Source organism: Gymnoscopelus braueri (assembly GCF_963280865.1).
Source record: "Gymnoscopelus braueri genome assembly, chromosome: 22".
NCBI lineage: Eukaryota > Metazoa > Chordata > Actinopteri > Myctophiformes > Myctophidae > Gymnoscopelus > Gymnoscopelus braueri.
In genome coordinates this window covers 46,830,437-46,847,701 of record NC_137624.1, presented here as the reverse complement: position 1 = coordinate 46,847,701, position 17,265 = coordinate 46,830,437, and the positions used below count along the sequence as shown (strand labels likewise).

Sequence of the window (17,265 nt, the reverse complement as noted above, 5' to 3'; positions counted from 1 at the left end):
TTTTCAAAAATAGCAGATCTACAAGCTCATAGTGTTCATATGAGCTTGTAGATCTGCTATTTTTGAATAGCCAAAGAAATCTTACAATGACACCAATGCTTTCCTGGTTTCCAGAGGAGATCCTCCCCTCATCATCATCATCATAATAATAATAATAATAATAATAATAATAATGATAATGATGATAATAATGATAATAATAATAATAATGATAATAAATAAAAAAATTGCTCCTCGGAGCACAAGTCTCCGCCAGCAGACCCGTGCTATTTTAATAGCACGGGTCGTCTTGGTAGAACGGGTCGTCTTGGTAGAATGCGCGTGGTTTTTGGTGTTCTGCAGGGGAATATGTAGTGTCTGCATCTAAAAAATGTTCTTCTTGAAGCAATGTGTCATATGGGAGTCCTCGTAATTGACTGGTTTGTTCAAATGCTTGTCTGTCTTCTTCATCTTCATTGTCTTGAACAGTTTCAGCAGTTGATTGGTGTGTTTGATCTATGTCAGTTTTCTCTAGTGCTACATAATGTATTTGATCAAGGTGGCCAATTGTTACAGTATTAAGACTTCGGCCATGTTGTGGGATCAATTCAACTCTATAGTCCTCTTCTGTGTTACTGTTGTAGATGAGTATGCTTTCTTAGCTTTGGCCTTCTGCGCCTTTGCTTGACCAATGTTAGGTGTTCTCAGAGGGACACACACACGCACGGACGGGTGACTTGTACTGGAAGGTACAAATCACCCGTGACTTTTTGAAGTGACACACCTATTTATAGGATTTTATTTCGTCATGCGTCTCGCTAGCCAATCAAAGGCATTGGTGTCAACATATTGTCACGTGTCACATGGAGCTTGACCAATGTTAGCTTGGCTAGGAGGGAGGTGAACACACAGCGGGACGAAGCGAAAACATACTCTCCGCCTCCAGCGGTGACAATAATGATGTCTCTCAGGTTCCAGAGGAGAGGAGAGGAGAGCTCAGAGGAGGATCCTCCCATCATAATGATAATAATAATGATAATAATAATAATGATAATAATAAGGGTAATAATAATTATAATAATGATAATAATAATAATAATGATAATAATAATGATAGTGATAAGGGTAATAATAATGATAATAATGATGATAGTGATAATAATAATGATAATAATGATGTCTCTCAGGTTCCAGAGGAGAGGAGAGCTCAGAGGAGGATCCTCCCATCGACATCACATCCGTTCAGGACATGTTGAGCAGCCATCACTACAAGTCCTTCAAGATCAGCATGATCCACAAGCTGAGGTTCACCACTGATGTTCAGCTAGGTACAGTATACTACATTAAAGTATATTATACTACACTGCAGTACAGTATATTAGGAAAGCATTATATATTCCATAATGTTGTTGAATACCTTGAGACTCATTAAAACACACGTCTCTGCTTCTAGTGACTGATATTGTCCTTCTAATGAACGTTAGACTCATTAAAACACACGTCTCTGCTTCTGGTGACTGATATTGTCCTTCTAATGAATGTTAGACTCATTAAAAAACACGTCTCTGCTTCTAGTGACTGATATTGTCCTTCTAATGAACGTTAGACTCATTAAAACACATCTCTGCTTCTAGTGACTGATATTGTCCTTCTAATGAACGTTAGACTCATTAAAACACACGTCTCTGCTTCTAGTGACTGATATTGTCCTTCTAATGAATGTTAGACTCATTAAAACACACATCTCTGCTTCTAATCGCTGATATTGTCCTTCTAATGAACGTTAGACTCATTAAAAAACACGTCTCTGCTTCTAGTGACTGATATTGTCCTTCTAATGAACGTTAGACTCATTAAAACACATCTCTGCTTCTAGTGACTGATATTGTCCTTCTAATGAACGTTAGACTCATTAAAACACACGTCTCTGCTTCTAGTGACTGATATTGTCCTTCTAATGAATGTTAGACTCATTAAAACACACATCTCTGCTTCTAATCGCTGATATTGTCCTTCTAATGAATGTTAGACTCATTAAAACACACGTCTCTGCTTCTAGTGACTGATATTGTCCTTCTAATGAATGTTAGACTCATTAAAAAACACGTCTCTGCTTCTAGTGACTGATATTGTCCTTCTAATGAACGTTAGACTCATTAAAACACACGTCTCTGCTTCTAGTGACTGATATTGTCCTTCTAATGAATGTTAGACTCATTAAAAAACACGTCTCTGCTTCTAGTGACTGATATTGTCCTTCTAATGAACGTTAGACTCATTAAAACACACGTCTCTGCTTCTGGTGACTGATATTGTCCTTCTAATGAACGTTAGACTCATTAAAACACATCTCTGCTTCTAGTGACTGATATTGTCCTTCTAATGAACGTTAGACTCATTAAAACACACGTCTCTGCTTCTAGTGACTGATATTGTCCTTCTAATGAATGTTAGACTCATTAAAACACACATCTCTGCTTCTAATCGCTGATATTGTCCTTCTAATGAATGTTAGACTCATTAAAACACACGTCTCTGCTTCTGGTGACTGATATTGTCCTTCTAATGAATGTTAGACTCATTAAAACACACGTCTCTGCTTTTAGTGACTGATATTGTCCTTCTAATGAATGTTAGACTCATTAAAACACACGTCTCTGCTTCTGGTGACTGATATTGTCCTTCTAATGAACGTTAGACTCATTAAAACACACGTCTCTGCTTCTAGTGACTGATATTGTCCTTCTAATGAACGTTAGACTCATTAAAACACACGTCTCTGCTTCTAGTGACTGATATTGTCCTTCTAATGAACGTTAGACTCATTAAAACACACGTCTCTGCTTCTGGTGACTGATATTGTCCTTCTAATGAATGTTAGACTCATTAAAACACACGTCTCTGCTTCTAGTGACTGATATTGTCCTGATGAATGAATGTTAGACTCATTAAAACACACGTCTCTGCTTCTAATGACTGATAATGTCCTTCTAATGAACGTTAGACTCATTAAAACACACGTCTCTGCTTCTAGTGACTGATATTGTCCTTCTAATGAATGTTAGACTCATTAAAACACACGTCTCTGCTTCTGGTGACTGATATTGTCCTTCTAATGAACGTTAGACTCATTAAAACACACGTCTCTGCTTCTAGTGACTGATATTGTCCTTCTAATGAACGTTAGACTCATTAAAACACACGTCTCTGCTTCTAGTGACTGATATTGTCCTTCTAATGAATGTTAGACTCATTAAAAAACACGTCTCTGCTTCTAGTGACTGATATTGTCCTTCTAATGAACGTTAGACTCATTAAAACACACGTCTCTGCTTCTGGTGACTGATATTGTCCTTCTAATGAACGTTAGACTCATTAAAACACATCTCTGCTTCTAGTGACTGATATTGTCCTTCTAATGAACGTTAGACTCATTAAAACACACGTCTCTGCTTCTAGTGACTGATATTGTCCTTCTAATGAATGTTAGACTCATTAAAACACACATCTCTGCTTCTAATCGCTGATATTGTCCTTCTAATGAATGTTAGACTCATTAAAACACACGTCTCTGCTTCTAGTGACTGATATTGTCCTTCTAATGAATGTTAGACTCATTAAAACACACATCTCTGCTTCTAATCGCTGATATTGTCCTTCTAATGAATGTTAGACTCATTAAAACACACGTCTCTGCTTCTAGTGACTGATATTGTCCTTCTAATGAATGTTAGACTCATTAAAACACACGTCTCTGCTTCTAGTGACTGATAATGTCCTTCTAATGAATGTTAGACTCATTAAAACACACATCTCTGCTTCTAATCGCTGATATTGTCCTTCTAATGAATGTTAGACTCATTAAAACACACGTCTCTGCTTCTAGTGACTGATATTGTCCTTCTAATGAATGTTAGACTCATTAAAACACACGTCTCTGCTTCTAGTGACTGATAATGTCCTTCTAATGAATGTTAGACTCATTAAAACACACGTCTCTGCTTCTGGTGACTGATATTGTCCTTCTAATGAATGTTAGACTCATTAAAACACACGTCTCTGCTTTTAGTGACTGATATTGTCCTTCTAATGAATGTTAGACTCATTAAAACACGTCTCTGCTTCTGGTGACTGATATTGTCCTTCTAATGAACGTTAGACTCATTAAAACACACGTCTCTGCTTCTAGTGACTGATATTGTCCTTCTAATGAACGTTAGACTCATTAAAACACACGTCTCTGCTTCTGGTGACTGATATTGTCCTTCTAATGAATGTTAGACTCATTAAAACACACGTCTCTGCTTCTAGTGACTGATATTGTCCTGATGAATGAATGTTAGACTCATTAAAACACACGTCTCTGCTTCTAATGACTGATAATGTCCTTCTAATGAACGTTAGACTCATTAAAACACACGTCTCTGCTTCTAGTGACTGATATTGTCCTTCTAATGAACGTTAGACTCATTAAAACACACGTCTCTGCTTCTGGTGACTGATATTGTCCTTCTAATGAACGTTAGACTCATTAAAACACACGTCTCTGCTTCTGGTGACTGATATTGTCCTTCTAATGAACGTTAGACTCATTAAAACACACGTCTCTGCTTCTAGTGACTGATATTGTCCTTCTAATGAATGTTAGACTCATTAAAACACACGTCTCTGCTTCTAGTGACTGATATTGTCCTTCTAATGAATGTTAGACTCATTAAAACACACGTCTCTGCTTCTGGTGACTGATATTGTCCTTCTAATGAACGTTAGACTCATTAAAACACACGTCTCTGCTTCTAGTGACTGATATTGTCCTTCTAATGAATGTTAGACTCATTAAAACACACGTCTCTGCTTCTAGTGACTGATATTGTCCTTCTAATGAACGTTAGACTCATTCAAACACACATCTCTGCTTCTAGTGACTGATATTGTCCTTCTAATGAACGTTAGACTCATTCAAACACACGTCTCTGCTTCTGGTGACTGATATTGTCCTTCTAATGAATGTTAGACTCATTAAAACACACGTCTCTGCTTCTAGTGACTGATATTTTCCTTCTAATGAATGTTAGACTCATTAAAACACACGTCTCTGCTTCTGGTGACTGATAATGTCCTTCTAATGAACGTTAGACTCATTAAAACACACGTCTCTGCTTCTAGTGACTGATAATGTCCTTCTAATGAATGTTAGACTCATTAAAACACACGTCTCTGCTTCTGGTGACTGATATTGTCCTTCTAATGAATGTTAGACTCATTAAAACACACGTCTCTGCTTTTAGTGACTGATATTGTCCTTCTAATGAATGTTAGACTCATTAAAACACGTCTCTGCTTCTGGTGACTGATATTGTCCTTCTAATGAACGTTAGACTCATTAAAACACACGTCTCTGCTTCTAGTGACTGATATTGTCCTTCTAATGAACGTTAGACTCATTAAAACACACGTCTCTGCTTCTAGTGACTGATATTGTCCTTCTAATGAACGTTAGACTCATTAAAACACACGTCTCTGCTTCTAGTGACTGATATTGTCCTGATGAATGAATGTTAGACTCATTAAAACACACGTCTCTGCTTCTAATGACTGATAATGTCCTTCTAATGAACGTTAGACTCATTAAAACACACGTCTCTGCTTCTAGTGACTGATATTGTCCTTCTAATGAACGTTAGACTCATTAAAACACACGTCTCTGCTTCTGGTGACTGATATTGTCCTTCTAATGAACGTTAGACTCATTAAAACACACGTCTCTGCTTCTGGTGACTGATATTGTCCTTCTAATGAACGTTAGACTCATTAAAACACACGTCTCTGCTTCTAGTGACTGATATTGTCCTTCTAATGAATTTTAGACTCATTAAAACACACGTCTCTGCTTCTAGTGACTGATATTGTCCTTCTAATGAATGTTAGACTCATTAAAACACACGTCTCTGCTTCTGGTGACTGATATTGTCCTTCTAATGAACGTTAGACTCATTAAAACACACGTCTCTGCTTCTAGTGACTGATATTGTCCTTCTAATGAATGTTAGACTCATTAAAACACACGTCTCTGCTTCTAGTGACTGATATTGTCCTTCTAATGAACGTTAGACTCATTCAAACACACATATCTGCTTCTAGTGACTGATATTGTCCTTCTAATGAACGTTAGACTCATTCAAACACACGTCTCTGCTTCTGGTGACTGATATTGTCCTTCTAATGAATGTTAGACTCATTAAAACACACGTCTCTGCTTCTAGTGACTGATATTTTCCTTCTAATGAATGTTAGACTCATTAAAACACACGTCTCTGCTTCTGGTGACTGATAATGTCCTTCTAATGAACGTTAGACTCATTAAAACACACGTCTCTGCTTCTAGTGACTGATAATGTCCTTCTAATGAATGTTAGACTCATTAAAACACACGTCTCTGCTTCTGGTGACTGATATTGTCCTTCTAATGAATGTTATACTCATTAAAACACACGTCTCTGCTTTTAGTGACTGATATTGTCCTTCTAATGAATGTTAGACTCATTAAAACACGTCTCTGCTTCTGGTGACTGATATTGTCCTTCTAATGAACGTTAGACTCATTAAAACACACGTCTCTGCTTCTAGTGACTGATATTGTCCTTCTAATGAACGTTAGACTCATTAAAACACACGTCTCTGCTTCTAGTGACTGATATTGTCCTTCTAATGAACGTTAGACTCATTAAAACACACGTCTCTGCTTCTAGTGACTGATATTGTCCTGATGAATGAATGTTAGACTCATTAAAACACACGTCTCTGCTTCTAATGACTGATAATGTCCTTCTAATGAACGTTAGACTCATTAAAACACACGTCTCTGCTTCTAGTGACTGATATTGTCCTTCTAATGAACGTTAGACTCATTAAAACACACGTCTCTGCTTCTGGTGACTGATATTGTCCTTCTAATGAACGTTAGACTCATTAAAACACACGTCTCTGCTTCTGGTGACTGATATTGTCCTTCTAATGAATGTTAGACTCATTAAAACACGTCTCTGCTTCTAGTGACTGATATTGTCCTTCTAATAAATGTTAGACTCATTAAAACACACGTCTCTGCTTCTAGTGACTGATATTGTCCTTCTAATGAATGTTAGACTCATTAAAACACACGTCTCTGCTTCTAGTGACTGATATTGTCCTTCTAATAAATGTTAGACTCATTAAAACACACGTCTCTGCTTCTAGTGACTGATATTGTCCTTCTAATGAATGTTAGACTCATTAAAACACACGTCTCTGCTTCTAGTGACTGATATTGTCCTTCTAATGAACGTTAGACTCATTAAAACACACGTCTCTGCTTCTAGTGACTGATATTGTCCTTCTAATGAACGTTAGACTCATTAAAACACACGTCTCTGCTTCTAGTGACTGATATTGTCCTTCTAATGAACGTTAGACTCATTAAAACACACGTCTCTGCTTCTGGTGACTGATATTGTCCTTCTAATGAATGTTAGACTCATTAAAACACACATCTCTGCTTCTAATGACTGATATTGTCCTTCTAATGAATGTTAGACTCATTAAAACACACGTCTCTGCTTCTAGTGACTGATATTGTCCTTCTAATGAACGTTAGACTCATTAAAACACACGTCTCTGCTTCTAATGACTGATATTGTCCTTCTAATGAACGTTAGACTCATTAAAACACACGTCTCTGCTTCTAGTGACTGATATTGTCCTTCTAATGAACGTTAGACTCATTAAAACACACGTCTCTGCTTCTAGTGACTGATATTGTCCTTCTAATGAACGTTAGACTCATTAAAACACACGTCTCTGCTTCTAATGACTGATATTGTCCTTCTAATGAACGTTAGACTCATTAAAACACACGTCTCTGCTTCTAATGACTGATATTGTCCTTCTAATGAACGTTAGACTCATTAAAAAACACGTCTCTGCTTCTGGTGACTGATATTGTCCTTCTAATGAACGTTAGACTCATTAAAACACACGTCTCTGCTTCTGGTGACTGATATTGTCCTTCTAATGAATGTTAGACTCATTAAAACACACGTCTCTGCTTCTAGTGACTGATATTGTCCTTCTAATAAATGTTAGACTCATTAAAACACACGTCTCTGCTTCTAGTGACTGATATTGTCCTTCTAATGAATGTTAGACTCATTAAAACACACGTCTCTGCTTCTAGTGACTGATATTGTCCTTCTAATAAATGTTAGACTCATTAAAACACACGTCTCTGCTTCTAGTGACTGATATTGTCCTTCTAATGAATGTTAGACTCATTAAAACACACGTCTCTGCTTCTAGTGACTGATATTGTCCTTCTAATGAACGTTAGACTCATTAAAACACACGTCTCTGCTTCTAGTGACTGATATTGTCCTTCTAATGAACGTTAGACTCATTAAAACACACGTCTCTGCTTCTGGTGACTGATATTGTCCTTCTAATGAATGTTAGACTCATTAAAACACACATCTCTGCTTCTAATGACTGATATTGTCCTTCTAATGAATGTTAGACTCATTAAAACACACGTCTCTGCTTCTAGTGACTGATATTGTCCTTCTAATGAACGTTAGACTCATTAAAACACACGTCTCTGCTTCTAATGACTGATATTGTCCTTCTAATGAACGTTAGACTCATTAAAACACACGTCTCTGCTTCTAGTGACTGATATTGTCCTTCTAATGAACGTTAGACTCATTAAAACACACGTCTCTGCTTCTAGTGACTGATATTGTCCTTCTAATGAACGTTAGACTCATTAAAACACACGTCTCTGCTTCTAATGACTGATATTGTCCTTCTAATGAACGTTAGACTCATTAAAACACACGTCTCTGCTTCTAATGACTGATATTGTCCTTCTAATGAACGTTAGACTCATTAAAAAACACGTCTCTGCTTCTGGTGACTGATATTGTCCTTCTAATGAACGTTAGACCTCATTAAAACACACGTCTCTGCTTCTGGTGACTGATATTGTCCTTCTAATGAACGTTAGACTCATTAAAACACACGTCTCTGCTTCTAGTGACTGATATTGTCCTTCTAATGAACGGTAGACTCATTAAAACACACGTCTCTGCTTCTAATGACTGATATTGTCCTTCTAATGAACGTTAGGACTCATTAAAAAACACGTCTCTGCTTCTGGTGACTGATATTGTCCTTCTAATGAACGTTAGACTCATTAAAACACACGTCTCTGCTTCGTGACTGATATTGTCCTTCTAATGAACGTTAGACTCATTAAAACACACGTCTCTGCTTCTGGTGACTGATATTGTCCTTCTAATGAATGTTAGACTCATTAAAACACACGTCTCTGCTTCTAATGACTGATATTGTCCTTCTAATGAACGGTAGACTCATTAAAACACACGTCTCTGCTTCTGGTGACTGATATTGTCCTTCTAATGAATGTTAGACTCATTAAAACACACGTCTCTGCTTCTAATGACTGATATTGTCCTTCTAATGAACGTTAGACTCATTAAAAAACACGTCTCTGCTTCTGGTGACTGATATTGTCCTTCTAATGAACGTTAGACTCATTAAAACACACGTCTCTGCTTCTGGTGACTGATATTGTCCTTCTAATGAACGTTAGACTCATTAAAACACACATCTCTGCTTCTAGTGACTGATATTGTCCTTCTAATGAATGTTAGACTCATTAAAACACACGTCTCTGCTTCTAGTGACTGAAATTGTCCTTCTAATGAATGTTAGACTCATTAAAACACACGTCTCTGCTTCTAGTGACTGATATTGTCCTTCTAATGAATGGGGAGACCTTCATTCTTAGATTAGTTATTTCATGCATGTATGGTGTGTGTATATGTGCGGAGTCGCAGACTTACTTTGTGTGTGTGTGTGTGTGTGTGTAAATCCATTACTTCACACACTGCCCCCCTCTCTCTCTCTCTCTCTCTCTCTCTCTCTCTCTCTTCTCTCTCTCTCTCTCTCTCTCTCTCTCTCTCTCTCTCTCTCTCTCTCTCAGGTGTGTCTGGAGAGAAGGTGGAGATTGACCCTGTGGCCAATCAGAAGACCAGCACCAAGTTCTGGATCCGTCAGAAACCAATCTCCATCGATTCTGATCATCTGTGTGCTGTGATCTGGTGGAGGAGAGGAGCCCCAGTAAGACCTTATGTGATCTATTAGAGGAGAGGAGATTACTATGATCTATTAGAGGAGAGAGAGGAGATTACTGTCATCTATTAGAGGAGAGAGAGAGAGGAGATTACTATGATCTATTAGAGGAGAGAGAGGAGATTACTGTCATCTATTAGAGGAGAGAGAGAGAGAGAGGAGATTACTGTCATCTATTAGAGGAGAGAGAGAGAGGAGATTACTGTGATCTATTAGAGGAGAGAGGAGATTACTGTCATCTATTAGAGGAGAGAGAGAGAGGAGATTACTGTGATCTATTAGAGGAGAGGAGATTACTGTGATCTATTAGAGGAGAGAGAGAGAGGAGATTACTGTGATCTATTAGAGGAGAGGAGATTACTGTGATCTATTAGAGGAGAGAGGAGATTACTGTCATCTATTAGAGGAGAGAGAGAGAGGAGATTACTGTGATCTATTAGAGGAGAGGAGATTACTGTGATCTATTAGAGGAGAGGAAATTACTGTGATCTATTAGAGGAGAGGAGATTACTGTGATCTATTAGAGGAGAGGAAATTACTGTGATCTATTAGAGGAGAGGAGATTACTGTGATCTATTAGAGGAGAGGAAATTACTGTGATCTATTAGAGGAAGAGGAGGGAGATTACTGTCATCTATTGAGAGAGAGAGGAGATTACTGTGATCTATTAGAGGAGAGGAGATTACTGTGATCTATTAGAGGAGAGAGAGAGAGGAGATTACTGTGATCTATTAGAGGAGAGGAGATTACTGTGATCTATTAGAGGAGAGGAAATTACTGTGATCTATTAGAGGAGAGGAGATTACTGTGATCTATTAGAGGAGAGGAAATTACTGTGATCTATTAGAGGAGAGGAGATTACTGTGATCTATTAGAGGAGAGGAGATTACTATGATCTATTAGAGGAGAGAGAGGAGATTACTGTGATCTATTAGAGGAGAGAGAGAGAGGAGATTACTATGATCTATTAGAGGAGAGAGAGAGAGGAGATTAATGTGATCTATTAGAGGAGAGAGAGAGGAGATTACTGTGATCTATTAGAGGAGAGAGAGAGAGGAGATTACTGTCATCTATTAGAGGAGAGAGAGAGAGAGAGAGAGAGGAGATTACTATGATCTATTAGAGGAGAGAGAGAGAGGAGATTACTATGATCTATTAGAGGAGAGAGAGAGAGGAGATTACTATGATCTATTAGAGGAGAGAGAGAGAGAGAGAGAGAGAGAGAGAGAGGAGATTACTGTGATCTATTAGAGGAGAGAGAGAGAGGAGATTACTGTCATCTATTAGAGGAGAGGAGATTACTATGATCTATTAGAGGAGAGAGAGAGAGAGAGAGAGAGAGAGAGAGAGGAGATTACTGTGATCTATTAGAGGAGAGAGAGAGAGAGAGAGAGAGAGAGGAGATTACTGTGATCTATTAGAGGAGAGAGAGAGAGAGAGAGGAGATTATTGTGATCTATTAGAGGAGAGAGAGAGAGAGAGAGAGAGAGAGGAGATTATTGTGATCTATTAGAGGAGAGAGAGAGGAGATTACTGTGATCTATTAGAGGAGAGAGAGAGAGAGAGAGGAGATTATTGTGATCTATTAGAGGAGAGAGAGAGAGAGAGAGAGGAGATTATTGTGATCTATTAGAGGAGAGAGAGAGGAGATTACTGTGATCTATTAGAGGAGAGAGAGAGAGAGAGAGGAGATTATTGTGATCTATTAGAGGAGAGAGAGAGAGAGAGAGAGAGAGAGGAGATTACTGTGATCTATTAGAGGAGAGAGAGAGAGAGAGAGAGGAGATTATTGTGATCTATTAGAGGAGAGAGAGAGAGAGAGAGAGAGAGAGGAGATTATTGTGATCTATTAGAGGAGAGAGAGAGAGAGAGAGAGAGAGGAGATTATTGTGATCTATTAGAGGAGAGAGAGAGAGAGAGAGAGGAGATTATTGTGATCTATTAGAGGAGAGAGAGAGAGAGAGAGAGAGAGAGAGGAGATTACTGTCATCTATTAGAGGAGAGAGAGAGAGAGAGAGAGAGAGGAGATTATTGTGATCTATTAGAGAGAGAGAGAGAGAGAGGAGATTACTGTCATCTATTAGAGGAGAGAGAGAGAGAGATTACTGTGATCTATTAGAGGAGAGAGAGAGAGAGAGAGGAGATTACTGTGATCTATTAGAGGAGAGAGAGAGAGAGGAGATTACTGTGATCTATTAGAGGAGAGAGAGAGAGAGAGATTACTGTGATCTATTAGAGGAGAGAGAGAGAGAGAGATGAGAGAGAGAGAGAGAGAGAGAGGAGATTACTGTCATCTATTAGAGGAGAGAGAGAGAGAGAGAGAGAGAGGAGATTATTGTGATCTATTAGAGAGAGAGAGAGAGAGAGGAGATTACTGTCATCTATTAGAGGAGAGAGAGAGAGAGATTACTGTGATCTATTAGAGGAGAGAGAGAGAGAGAGAGGAGATTACTGTGATCTATTAGAGGAGAGAGAGAGAGAGGAGATTACTGTGATCTATTAGAGGAGAGAGAGAGAGAGAGATTACTGTGATCTATTAGAGGAGAGAGAGAGAGATTACTGTGATCTATTAGAGAGAGAGAGAGAGAGAGGAGATTACTGTGATCTATTAGAGGAGAGAGAGAGATTACTGTGATCTATTAGAGGAGAGAGAGAGGAGATTACTGTGATCTATTAGAGGAGAGAGAGAGGAGATTACTGTGATCTATTAGAGGAGAGAGAGAGAGAGAGGAGATTACTGTGATCTATTAGAGGAGAGAGAGAGGAGATTACTGTGATCTATTAGAGGAGAGAGAGAGGAGATTACTGTGATCTATTAGAGGAGAGAGAGAGGAGATTACTGTGATCTATTAGAGGAGAGAGAGAGGAGATTACTGTGATCTATTAGAGGAGAGAGAGAGGAGATTATTGTGATCTATTAGAGGAGAGAGAGAGAGGAGATTACTGTGATCTATTAGAGGAGAGAGAGAGGAGATTACTGTGATCTATTAGAGGAGAGAGAGAGAGATTACTGTGATCTATTAGAGAGAGAGAGAGAGAGATTACTGTGATCTATTAGAGAGAGAGAGAGAGATTATTGTGATCTATTAGAGAGAGAGAGAGAGGAGATTACTGTCATCTATTAGAGGAGAGAGAGAGAGAGATTACTGTGATCTATTAGAGGAGAGAGAGAGAGAGAGGAGATTACTGTGATCTATTAGAGGAGAGAGAGAGAGAGGAGATTACTGTGATCTATTAGAGGAGAGAGAGAGAGAGAGATTACTGTGATCTATTAGAGGAGAGAGAGAGAGATTACTGTGATCTATTAGAGAGAGAGAGAGAGAGAGAGGAGATTACTGTGATCTATTAGAGGAGAGAGAGAGGAGATTACTGTGATCTATTAGAGGAGAGAGAGAGAGATTACTGTGATCTATTAGAGGAGAGAGAGAGAGAGAGAGGAGATTACTGTGATCTATTAGAGGAGAGAGAGAGAGAGGAGATTACTGTGATCTATTAGAGAGAGAGAGAGAGGAGATTACTGTGATCTATTAGAGGAGAGAGAGAGGAGATTACTGTGATCTATTAGAGGAGAGAGAGAGGAGATTACTGTGATCTATTAGAGGAGAGAGAGAGGAGATTACTGTGATCTATTAGAGGAGAGAGAGAGAGAGAGGAGATTACTGTGATCTATTAGAGGAGAGAGAGAGGAGATTACTGTGATCTATTAGAGAGAGAGAGAGAGATTACTGTGATCTATTAGAGGAGAGAGAGAGGAGATTACTGTGATCTATTAGAGGAGAGAGAGAGGAGATTACTGTGATCTATTAGAGGAGAGAGAGAGGAGATTACTGTGATCTATTAGAGGAGAGAGAGAGAGAGAGGAGATTACTGTGATCTATTAGAGGAGAGAGAGAGGAGATTACTGTGATCTATTAGAGGAGAGAGAGAGAGAGATTACTGTGATCTATTAGAGAGAGAGAGAGAGAGAGAGATTACTGTGATCTATTAGAGGAGAGAGAGAGAGATTACTGTGATCTATTAGAGGAGAGAGAGGAGATTACTGTGATCTATTAGAGGAGAGAGAGAGAGATTACTGTGATCTATTAGAGGAGAGAGAGAGAGGAGATTACTGTGATCTATTAGAGGAGAGAGAGAGGAGATTACTGTGATCTATTAGAGGAGAGAGAGAGAGATTACTGTGATCTATTAGAGGAGAGAGAGAGGAGATTACTGTGATCTATTAGAGGAGAGAGAGAGAGAGGAGATTACTGTGATCTATTAGAGGAGAGAGAGGAGATTACTGTGATCTATTAGAGGAGAGAGAGAGAGATTACTGTGATCTATTAGAGGAGAGAGAGAGATTACTGTGATCTATTAGAGAGAGAGAGAGAGGAGATTACTGTGATCTATTAGAGGAGAGAGAGAGAGATTACTGTGCATCTATTAGAGGAGAGAGAGAGGAGATTACTGTGATCTATTAGAGGAGAGAGAGAGATTACTGTGATCTATTAGAGGAGAGAGAGAGAGATTACTGTGATCTATTAGAGAGAGAGAGAGGAGATTACTGTGATCTATTAGAGAGAGAGAGAGAGAGATTACTGTGATCTATTAGAGGAGAGAGAGAGAGAGAGATTACTGTGATCTATTAGAGAGAGAGGGAGAGAGAGATTACTGTGATCTATTAGAGGAGAGAGAGGAGATTACTGTGATCTATTAGAGGAGAGAGAGAGAGAGGAGATTACTGTGATCTATTAGAGGAGAGAGAGGAGATTACTGTGATCTATTAGAGGAGAGAGAGAGAGATTACTGTGATCTATTAGAGAGAGAGAGAGAGAGAGGAGATTACTGTGATCTATTAGAGGAGAGAGAGGAGATTACTGTGATCTATTAGAGGAGAGAGAGAGAGATTACTGTGATCTATTAGAGGAGAGAGAGAGAGGAGATTACTGTGATCTATTAGAGGAGAGAGAGAGAGAGAGGAGATTACTGTGATCTATTAGAGGAGAGAGAGAGAGGAGATTACTGTGATCTATTAGAGGAGAGAGAGAGGAGATTACTGTGATCTATTAGAGGAGAGAGAGAGGAGATTATTGTGATCTATTAGAGGAGAGAGAGAGAGAGGAGATTACTGTGATCTATTAGAGGAGAGAGAGGAGATTACTGTGATCTATTAGAGGAGAGAGAGAGGAGATTACTGTGATCTATTAGAGGAGAGAGGAGAGAGAGATTACTGTGATCTATTAGAGGAGAGAGAGAGGAGATTACTGTGATCTATTAGAGGAGAGAGAGAGAGAGAGGAGATTACTGTGATCTATTAGAGGAGAGAGAGAGGAGATTACTGTGATCTATTAGAGGAGAAGAGAGAGAGATTACTGTGATCTATTAGAGAGAGAGAGAGAGAGAGGAGATTACTGTGATCTATTAGAGGAGAGAGAGAGGAGATTACTGTGATCTATTAGAGGAGAGAGAGAGAGATTACTGTGATCTATTAGAGGAGAGAGAGAGAGGAGGATTACTGTGATCTATTAGAGAGAGAGAGAGAGAGAGGAGATTACTGTGATCTATTAGAGGAGAGAGAGAGAGGAGATTACTGTGATCTATTAGAGGAGAGAGAGAGAGATTACTGTGATCTATTAGAGGAGAGAGAGAGGAGATTATTTGTGATCTATTAGAGGAGAGAGAGAGAGAGGAGAGGAGAGAGAGAGAGAGGAGATTACTGTGATCTATTAGAGGAGAGAGAGGAGATTACTGTGATCTATTAGAGGAGAGAGAGAGGAGATTACTGTGATCTATTAGAGGAGAGAGAGAGAGATTACTGTGATCTATTAGAGGAGAGAGAGAGGAGATTACTGTGATCTATTAGAGGAGAGAGAGAGAGATTACTGTGATCTATTAGAGGAGAGAGAGAGGAGATTACTGTGATCTATTAGAGGAGAGAGAGAGAGAGGAGATTACTGTGATCTATTAGAGGAGAGAGAGAGGAGATTACTGTGATCTATTAGAGGAGAGAGAGAGGAGATTACTGTGATATATTAGAGGAGAGAGAGAGGAGATTAGTGTGATCTATTAGAGGAGAGAGAGAGAGAGGAGATTACTGTGATCTATTAGAGGAGAGAGAGAGAGATTACTGTGATCTATTAGAGGAGAGAGAGAGATTACTGTGATCTATTAGAGGAGTGAGAGAGGAGATTATTGTGATCTATTAGAGGAGAGAGAGAGAAGAGGAGATTACTGTGATCTATTAGAGGAGAGAGAGAGGAGATTACTGTGATCTATTAGAGGAGAGAGAGAGGAGATTACTGTGATCTATTAGAGGAGAGAGAGAGAAGATTACTGTGATCTATTAGAGGACGAGAGAGAGAGAGAGGAGATTACTGTGATCTATTAGAGGAGAGAGAGAGGAGATTACTGTGATCTATTAGAGGAGAGAGAGAGGAGATTACTGTGATCTATTAGAGGAGAGAGAGAGGAGATTACTGTGATCTATTAGAGGAGAGAGAGAGGAGATTACTGTGATCTATTAGAGGAGAGAGAGAGGAGATTAATTGTGATCTATTAGAGGAGAGAGAGGAGAGAGGAGATTTACTGTGATCTATTAGAGGAGAGAGAGAGGAGATTACTGTGATCTATTAGAGGAGAGAGAGAGAGATTACTGTGATCTATTAGAGAGAGAGAGAGAGAGAGATTACTGTGATCTATTAGAGAGAGAGAGAGAGATTATTGTGATCTATTAGAGAGAGAGAGAGAGAAGAGAGAGAGAGGAGATTACTGTCATCTATTAGAGGAGAGAGAGAGAGAGATTACTGTGATCTATTAAAGGAGAGAGAGAGAGAGAGAGAGAGGAGATTACTGTGATCTATTAGAGGAGAGAGAGAGAGAGGAGATTACTGTGATCTATTAGAGGAGAGAGAGAGAGAGATTACTGTGATCTATTAGAGGAGAGAGAGAGAGATTACTGTGATCTATTAGAGAGAGAGAGAGAGAGAGGAGATTACTGTGATCTATTAGAGGAGAGAGAGGAGATTACTGTGATCTATTAGAGGAGAGAGAGAGAGATTACTGTGATCTATTAGAGAGAGAGAGAGAGAGAGAGGAGATTACTGTGATCTATTAGAGGAG

General features: G+C 38.8%; 1 protein-coding gene across 1 annotated transcript in view; it reads left to right on the top strand.

Annotated features, from left to right (window-relative positions):
• mapkap1 (MAPK associated protein 1) overlaps positions 1-17,265 on the top strand; it is a 52,288-nt gene that overhangs the window by 27,719 nt on the left and 7,304 nt on the right. Inside the window, 3 exon segments of the mRNA XM_080418725.1 lie at positions 1,167-1,307; positions 10,019-10,123; positions 10,126-10,155. Of these exon segments, the coding sequence (XP_080274851.1) occupies positions 1,167-1,307; positions 10,019-10,123; positions 10,126-10,155 (276 nt within the window).